At 45.1% G+C, this 9,643-nt stretch overlaps 1 protein-coding gene across 1 annotated transcript; it reads left to right on the forward strand.

The window, feature by feature from the left end:
- Positions 1–6,526: 6,526 nt before the first annotated feature.
- slc18a3a (solute carrier family 18 member 3a) lies at positions 6,527–9,222 on the forward strand. The gene has a single exon (XM_079512119.1). It carries the CDS (start codon positions 6,939–6,941, stop codon positions 8,535–8,537), a length of 1,599 nt encoding a protein of 532 aa, XP_079368245.1. The 5' UTR covers positions 6,527–6,938; the 3' UTR covers positions 8,538–9,222.
- Positions 9,223–9,643: the final 421 nt, after the last annotated feature.

Below are 9,643 nucleotides of genomic sequence, written 5' to 3' on the forward strand. Positions count from 1 at the left end.
GCAGTATACTTGTCATATATTGGCGTTCATATTTCCTTTGTGTGTGTCACGTGTGCGTGCGTGTCAAATCTATATTGTCGGTCCTGACCAATATGCTATGACTGCAATCAATGTCTTCTTATTTGCACACAGATGCCATTGAAGGAATTGTATAGAGCAGGGGTTCTCAACGTTTTTGACCGGGGACCCCCGAAAATGCTTTGGCAACGTCTCGGGACCCCCGCCCCTCCCCCTCCCGACCCCCAATATAAATTGACTGCTACAATAACCTTAATAGTAGAGACAATACACCATAAATAAATACTGAACCAGATACCATACCAGATATAATCATTAGGGAAGGTGTATGCATGCACTGTGTACTATATGTAAACTCTTCATTTCCATTTTACAGCCATTCAGTTGCAAAGAAAAAATTGCAAATTATTTGGGGACCCCCCAAAATAATTTGGCGACCCCCCGAGGGGTCGCGACTCGCGACCCACGGGTTGAGAACCCCTGGTATAGAGCACCGCAGTCTGACGTCAATATCGGTAGAGGGCGCAAATCAACGGGTTCATGCACTTTTTATTTGCATTGTAATCCCCATAGCGGGATTTCAGATCGCCTCACATAAGAACTGTGTTTGAAAAATAAACAAATCATCCAGGCCGCTTCACTCATATGGACATGAAGAATCAACTGACTGAGAGAAAATGCTATTGTTACTGCTACTGAATTAGTTACATTTTCGCTATAGAAACAGACTGTATCATATGAGTGACTGACTGTCGCAAACGATACAGAGACACCTCCCTGACAATAACGCAGAGACAGCTTGTTTATTTGTGGACCACAATGCTTATATGAAACGATTTTAAGATGACCCCATGTTATTCTCCATAGAGAAATGACTTCCGTGAGGACCGTGAACCAGGGGAATCGAGGGGATGAGCGAGTAACGTCAGGACCTCGGCGCTCTACTGTCTGACTGGAATGATGTAATGCTTTGCTTTCAATCCATTCTGCAGCATGGATTATGCCCCCACACAACCCATCATTATTGATGAGGAACCACTTGAGTTTGTGGAAGACTTCACCTATCTGGGCAGCCTCCTCAGTAAGGACAGCGGGGCATCGAAGGACATAAAGGCAAGACTGGGAAAGGCTCAGGGTGCCTTCTCCCAACTCCGTTCCATCTGGAGGTCAAAGCAATACAGCCTTAAAACCAAGATGCTCCTATACAACAGCAATGCTAAGTCTGTTCTGCTGTACGGCTCCGAGACCTGGCGAGTAATTAAATCAGACGTGAGGAAGATTTAAGTGTTCCACAACCGATGCCTCCGGAGAATATGCCAGATCTTTTGGCTAAATAAAATCTCGAATAATGAATTGTATAAACAAACAGGGAGCCATAGCATCACCAAGGAGATTACACATCGACGCCTGAGATGGCTAGGACATGTGCTGAGAAGCAGGACCACATCACAATGGTGGCCTTAAGATGGACACCACCAGGAAAGAGAAAACCTGGGAGGCCCAAAACCACCTGGCGCAGAACTGTGACGCAGGAACTGAAACAGATGAACCTGTCCTGGGGAGAGGCGCACCATGCTGCCAGGGATCGGATGAAATGGAGAGCGCTCATTGAAGCCTTATGTCCCATAGGGGACATGGATTTTACAGTATGCATCTAATCAAGTCTTGTTTTCATGTACAACAAACGATGGATTTACACAGAGGCCGTCTTTAGTCATTATTTTAGTATTAAAATATCTTTAGTCATGTATACCATGTAATTACTGTATCTGATCCCAAAACTCTGTGGTTGAAAGTAACTAAGTACATTTAGTTTTACTCAAGTGTATACTTACCGGTAAGTACAGTTTTGAGGTACATTTAACACTTTTACTTCTACTCCACTACATCTCAGAGGCAAATATTGTACTTTTACTCTACTACAATTTGAAAACGTACTAGTTGGACCTACTGTACTTAATAGATTTTGATTATTTTTACTTTTACTTTTTTTGAGTGGTGCAAACCACTCCAACAACTGGCTTTGTTAGTACCCGTGTGTGTTTGTGCCTGTACGGGTGAGCATGGTTGCTATGGTTAGTGACATTACGTCAGACCACAGCTGATCAGGCTATATAAGACCTTGCACCACTCAGTTCACATGGGTGTGATTTTTATATTAATGTTATATTATCCATAAAATCGTAGTGTTTAGCCAATTATTTGTGGGCCCACTTGCAATATCCTCACGGTCCACATGGTTGGGAATCGCTGTGCTAGAATATCTTTAGGATCTACAGTATAAGGACGCAGGGACGGATTGACCCCCACGAGGGCCCTGGGCTGGTAATTTATTTGAGGCCCCATAGCGTGCATGCGTCTTTACATTTATCATCAACTTTTTGACCTAAATGTATCACAATCAACGGCAAATGAAGGGCCTCAAACCCAGTACCACACGGTCCAGTTTCCCCGAAGGGCCCCTGGGCCACTGGGCTTGGCACATAATGTACCAAAAGTAAAAGTACTCATTGTGGTACTCATTTGGAAAATAGCCGATCTACAATCTTGTAGATCTGTAATTTTCAAACAGCGGGCATAGGGCTGAAGTGGTTAGGGTGTTTTGTAACTATAATCAAAATCCACAAAGTAACTAGTAGCCTAACTAAAGTTTTCAAATAATTGTACTTCAGTAAAAGTACAATATTTCCTTCAGATGTCTAGTGGAGTAGAAGTATTGACATTTGTAAATACTCCAGTAAAGTAAAAGTAACTGAAAATTGTGTAGTGAAAAAGTGTAGTTCTTGAGTAAATAGTTACTTTACACAGTTACTGCAGAATACCATACATTTACTTTTAGGCATAGTGCACTCATGGGTAATAATATGCTTGTCCTTTATAAAGGCCGGCCAATGACCAATTGAGAAACATAACTAGGCCCTATACTCATCAAGATGCATGGCACGGGGCATCGTTGAACTGAAAAAAATAAATGTCTTCTAAATCATGACATGACCCCCCCCCCCCCCCCCCCCCCAGAAGCGAAGATTTGAGTTAAAAACGTTCGCTCTGAAAGAATATATATTCAAAGATTTGCGCCACATTTTCACGGGTTTTTCAAAAATAGCAGATCTACAAGCTTGTAGATAGATTTTTCAATAGCTAAACATATTGCTTAAAACACCAAAAGGGGGTCCCGCCCAGAATGGGTTGAGTAAGATCCATCAATCGTGGCTATATGAGGACATCTACTGGTGAAAGTAGGACATGAAACAATCCAACAGGAGGTTGTAGCAACTCGTAATGTAATAACGGCTCATAATGTAATCATTTAAATGTAATACAAACTCATCATAATGTAATACTGAGCACATAAAGTAATAAAAGTCGTGTGGATCTCTACTGCATAATTAAAGATAGGGTGCGGCGGTGGCAGCGGTGGCGCAGGGGTAGAGTGGCTGGATGGGAACCGCAAGGCTGCCAGCTCGAACCCGGGCTCCCCCAGAGTTGGCGTCGAAGTGTCCTTGAGCAAGACACTGAACCCCTAATTGCTCCTGATGTGTTGGTTGGTGCCCTGCATGGTGCCATCAGTGTATATGAATGTGTGTCTGAATGGGTGAATGCAATGCAGTGTTAAATTGCTCTACTGTACTGTAGTCTGACAGTCATTGCTATAGCCTATATAGACTCTATAGTAGAGTTGTCCCGATACCATTTTATTCAGACGGAGTACAAGTACTTAATTCTTAATACACGCCGATCCCGAGTACCGATACGAGTACTTTATTTTACCCCCTTTTTCTCATAGATGCAGATCCAATCTACACTGTCAGTTGTCATGTATGCTTGTAGGTCGGCTGTTTCTGGTGATTTGCTGCAGTGTTGGGTCAGACTTGCTCCTGCATTCGCTCAGCCTAGTGTCAATTGGATGTTTTGGTACTCGGGTCAAAGTATCGGGGGCCGGTACCGAGTACGAGTATACTTGAGGGTGGTATCGGCCCGAGTAACCGATACCAGTAACAGTATCGGAACAACTCTACTCTATAGTGTTTGTTTAGTTACAGGAGTCTCTCTCCAGTTCTTTATTAAACAGATGCATTTTCAGGTTCAATGTTATGATTATCCCTCCCATCAGGATAGAGAACTGGAAGAGATGGCACAAAGAAATAAGCAGACAGCCAGATATAGAAGTGTCTATTTGTACGTCTCTAAATGTTTTGATGAATTGAACATGGTGGACCCTGTTGTAAACAAGTGTAATGCTTAATTGGGTCGTCCACTCACAGTTAACAGCCTTTGTATTGAGTTTGTGCTTGAAATGTACTGTAATTCTGCAAACTGTTAATACAATTTTCAATCAATCAATCAAAACACAAATGCGTAATGTATTTCCTGCTTATTAAAGAGCTGGAGAGACAGGGAGACCTCTGTGACTGAACAACTCTATCAATGATTAGTATCACAAAGAGCTTTGAACTTTGAACAGAACCCGTTTTGTTTTTTAAGAACTATTGAAAATCGATCATTTTGTGTAAATCGTGGAGGAAAAAAAACCCTCATTGAGTAGGCTTAGGCCTACAGGTATGCTTTCTTACAAATAATCCTTTCCCCAGAGATAAACTTTACCGCATATAAAGTAAATGGCTTTTTGTCACCTTTTACAAAATATATATAAAGGTTGCTCGGAATTACACTGTGGCTGTGCAGGTGAAGGGCGTTGCTTAAGCAATTCAGTCAGTCGCCACTAGATGTCAGTGCTGACCTGCCTATGACTTTAGATCTGGTCATAAATTCAACAGTGTAAATTATCCTAAAGTCCAAGTACAACTAGGACCCCAGGAAGAGTAGCTTCTACTAAGGTAGTAGCTAATGGGGATCCAAATAAACAACAATAAATAATAACTAACGTGTTATAAGAGTATATAGGCTAGTAAGGCTATACTTCACCCATGTTCAACCTGATATAACTGAGTTCCAGCAAATATAAACTGCAGACTTTCTCTTCCCGGAACGTTATTGCTGAAATAGAATATTGCTCTTGCATTAGGCTAATAATAATAATAATAACAACATTGCCTACCGATTATGTCACTAGGCAGGTTTCTGAACGGTCCACATTCGATCTCGAGTATAGTAGACAGAAATTGTATACCACCTTTCAATGAGCATTTAAGATATATTTGGCTATGCGTTTTTTCCTCAGTAAATCATTAACGCTGTAGCCTACTTGATCATACTAGCGTCACACAAAAGCATAAAATGTAGATCTGCCACTTTTGCTATTTTGGCAGTTGAATAGGCCTATACTAAACCGTTTTGGACATATTATAGGCTTACACCCGACAAAGACGCTATATATAAAGATAGGTTGAAAAGCGAAACTAAAGGCTATACATTTATACTCAATTACAGTTATTACACTGAGTAAAATATATACTTTACAGTTTAGTAAAGTTTATACCACTAGAATACCTGGAATATCTCATTCATACTCGGCACCAAAAGGTGGCAGTATCACACAACCGCACAAGCATCCAAAAGACCGTGGTCCGTGTCACATTTTCAAGATGGAAGTGCACTCCCTCCTCAAAAGCATTGCAACCGTGTCGTATCGTATATAACAGACACTCGGTGGAATGATGAGTAGCAGGAGCTCTGCATGGTGGAAGAAGGAAAACATCTTGGTGACAGATCGATGATAAATCAAAGTTTATAGAGGATCTGAATTTAATTGATAGTTGTATTGAACTGTTCTCCATCATTTTAGTAGGAAACTGCAAAGTTGGACATGAGGACAGAAGCTAAGACTATAGATATAGGACATGTATTATGAAGAAGTGTAAGTTGGCTGACAACTATACTGTTTCAGACAGTGTGGTGTTATACTTTTCATACCGTCAGTCAACCTGCATACTGTTGTAGCCTATCTGGTGGAGCTGTCCACTCCAGCGTGGTGCTGAAAGTGGACAGATCCATGCATAGTGCGCTTTGTGTTAATTGTGTTGCCTGTGCGTAAAATGTTGTAGTAGGCTATTGCGCTCATGGCCAGGCAGTGCGTAAACCAAAAATAATAAAACCCACACATTCAACTAAAAGCAAAAACAAACAAACAATATAATTTAGCACCTTAACAACTGCACATTTAAACCGAATCCATCTATTGATTTGTTTTTGTTTTATTACCACTTGAAGCAGTTGGCCGCGGACGGGATACACTATAGTGGGGCTTCTGGATGGATAGCAGATTTAATTAGCATAAAAGACGGGTGGGGAGAGAACAGCAGGGCTGTGCGTCACAGACAGCCCCTCGTAAGAATATTAGGGGGGAGGTGGGGATGGGGGGGGGGGGGGCACCTTGGGAGTCAACAAACTGCAGTGTGTAGCCTATTCCTTCCGCGGCCAACAGAAACGGCTCTAGACGAAATGATGACATAGCCCTCCTCCCCTGTCTCGTTACAGGTGACTGAAGACCCGCGCGGGCCGTGGAAAAGACGCACCAGCCCCGGCTGTGAAGAGAAGACCCTGCATGTTATACCCACCCTGTCTGGGACCGAAAGACTGAGAGAAGAGAGCGGTGTCTTGGGGGGGCACTCCAGCACAACACGTCACCCGAATGACAGGATATGATACAGTGAGGCAACGACGGGCGACGGCGCCGATAGAACGCGTCCAAGAAGAAAGTCACGAGAGTGGATACGTGGTGGTTGTGCGCGCAATGACGGACGGCGCAGGGGAGAAGTAAAGCAAGTGAAAGTTTAGTCGTCTCATTATAGGGCTCCCCGCGCGTGCCGAAGCGAGGGAACCGAGGAAAAACAACAACAACAGATGTACCCTTTGTAGCGTTATTTGACACGGGGGAAAAATAGTTGGAGAAGAGATTATATTTTCAAGTGAGAAGAATAATTAAAAGGGACGAGGGGGAGGAAAAAAAGGAAAAAAACATGGAACCGGAGGAGAAACAAACCATGGAACCGGAGCAGGGGGGGACCGCATCAGAGACGCAACAACAAGCCGCTAATTTGGCCCAATCTGCCGCCATGAAACTGTCCCAGATGAGCGAAAGAACTAAGCAACTGGGCACCGCCATCAAAAACCCGGACCGACAGCGGAGGATTATCCTGGTGATAGTGTGCGTGGCGCTCCTGTTGGACAACATGCTGTACATGGTCATCGTGCCCATCATACCAGACTACCTGGTGGAGCTGCAGCTGGAGGCCGACCACATCGCCGCGCTGCACCGGCACAACAACTCCAACGCCACCTTGCACAAAGTTACCAAAGGGGACTTCGACCTGCAGATCGGACTGCTGTTCGCCTCCAAGGCCATCCTGCAGCTCCTGGTGAACCCGCTGAGCGGCACGTTCATAGACCGGATCGGCTACGAGATCCCACTCTTCATCGGCCTGAACGTCATGTTCCTCTCCACCGTCATATTCGCCTTCGCCGAGAGCTACTGGACGCTGTTCCTGGCGCGCAGCATGCAGGGGCTCGGCTCGGCGTTCGCGGACACGTCGGGCATCGCGCTGATCGCGGACAAGTACACGGAGGAGGGCGAGCGGAGCAAGGCACTGGGCGTCGCGCTGGCCTTCATCTCGTTCGGCAGCCTCGTGGCGCCGCCGTTCGGCGGCGTCCTGTACGAGTTCGCCGGCAAGCAGGTGCCCTTCATCGTGCTGGCGTGCATCTGCCTGGCGGACGGCCTGCTGTGCCTGTTGGTGCTGAAGCCCTTCTCCAACCAGGAGAGGGCCAACATGCCCGTGGGGACCCCCATATACAAGCTGATGATGGACCCGTACATCATGGTGGTGGCCGGGGCGCTGACCACCTGCAACATCCCGCTGGCCTTCCTGGAGCCCACCATCGCCAACTGGATGGAGGACACCATGGGCTCCAGCCAGTGGGAGATCGGCATGACGTGGTTCCCCGCGTTCTTCCCGCACGTCCTCGGGGTCTACCTCACCGTCAAGCTGGGGGCCAAGTACCCGCACCTGCAGTGGTTCTACGGCGCCTTAGGCATGGTGGTCATCGGCGCCAGCTCGTGCACCGTGCCGGCCTGCAAGACCTTCGGCCAGCTAATGCTCCCCCTGTGCGGCATCTGCTTCGGCATCGCCCTGGTGGACACAGCGCTGCTGCCCTCGCTGGCCTTCCTGGTGGACATACGCCACGTGTCCGTGTACGGCAGCGTGTACGCCATCGCGGACATCTCCTACTGCCTGGCGTACGCGATGGGCCCCGTGGCGGCGGGCCAGATCGTGCACGACCTCGGCTTCGTGCAGCTCAACCTGGGCATGGGCCTGGCCAACGTGCTTTACGCACCGGCCTTGTTGCTGCTCAGGAACGTGTCGCAGATGAAGCCGTCGTTTTCGGAGCGCAACATGCTGCTGGAGGACGGCCCCACGGGCCTCTACGACACGCTGAAGATGGAGGAGAGGGAGAAGAGGCGGAAGGGCTTGTGCACGACGCTGGACGAGAACGGCGTGAGCACCTTTGCGCAAAGGTCCCTCTCGGAGGAGTCGTCGGGAGGGGACTTAGAGTATGCGTAAAAAAAAAACTAAAACTAAAACTAAACTTTCAGCCAAAAATGAAAGTGTTAAAGTGCCCATACAGCGACTTGCTACACCCCCCTTAATGTTACACCGCTTTGATCCACGCGTTTTCATAATCTGATTAGGATTGTGTAACAAAGAGAGGACTCAAGTTCAATTCCCTGCCTCTGGAGACTAACTCCCGTGGACACACTGTCATCCCAAATAGCCTGTGGCGTTTTGCGCTAATAGAACACGCGCGTTCGTTGGCATTTGCGTGTGTGAGAGAGAGAGAGTATGGTGAAAGGATTTATGGAGATAAATGTATGTTGTTATCAATATGTGTTGTAGTGTCAAAAATCAGATTCCATATATCATATTCAGGGATTGTGTGTTAATGTGTTTTAACAAAAACAAAACAAAAAACAAACAAAAAACTGAGCAAATGAAATGTATTCGCCATTCAATATTAATCTATAGTCAATCTCTGCCAGAGTCGTGCTGCTAAAAAAAAATTAAAAACTAAAAACAATATGCAATATGTCACATGACACTTTTAGAGAGATAAAAATAGATGGAACTGAGTTGAAACCTGCGTCTTTGTTGTCTGTTATTCTATAGCCCATTTATTTTGAATGATGTGTGTTCTGGAATGCATAGCCTATAATTAATTGTATTATATGAACTTGCAACGAACTGTATATATGTGTATAATGTACATAATTAAATCAAGATGACGTGAAACTGTGCAGTGTTTTTTATGTGAATTATTTCTTATTGAGAAATGTCATTGAATTAAAACGCCATATCTGTGATCCGCAGAACAATGTTTCTATATATGATTCAGCACCATGGCCAGCGCCCTCGCCCAACAAACTATAGTTATGGGCCAGCGTTTTCTCTCATTGCATTGCCCTTAAATAAATATATTCAATGAGTGAATTAGGAACCGTGGAGACTCGTATCTTCAGTTCTTCACAATCCAAACTGAACTACTGAAGATGGACAATAACGGAAATATAACCCAAATCAGTCAATAAGGAAAAACTATAACATATTTTATTGTTGTCTTAAGTTTATGTCCAGTAGGCCTACATATGTATAGGCTACACACACCATTAATA

This window comes from Electrona antarctica (genome assembly GCF_951216825.1).
Source record: "Electrona antarctica genome assembly, chromosome: 10".
NCBI classification, from domain to species: Eukaryota; Metazoa; Chordata; class Actinopteri; order Myctophiformes; family Myctophidae; genus Electrona; species Electrona antarctica.

What these genes read in the sequence shown, in the direction of transcription:
- slc18a3a (XM_079512119.1), top strand. Translation starts at nt 6,939, where the DNA reads ATGGAACCGGAGGAGAAACAAACCATGGAACCGGAGCAGGGGGGGACC.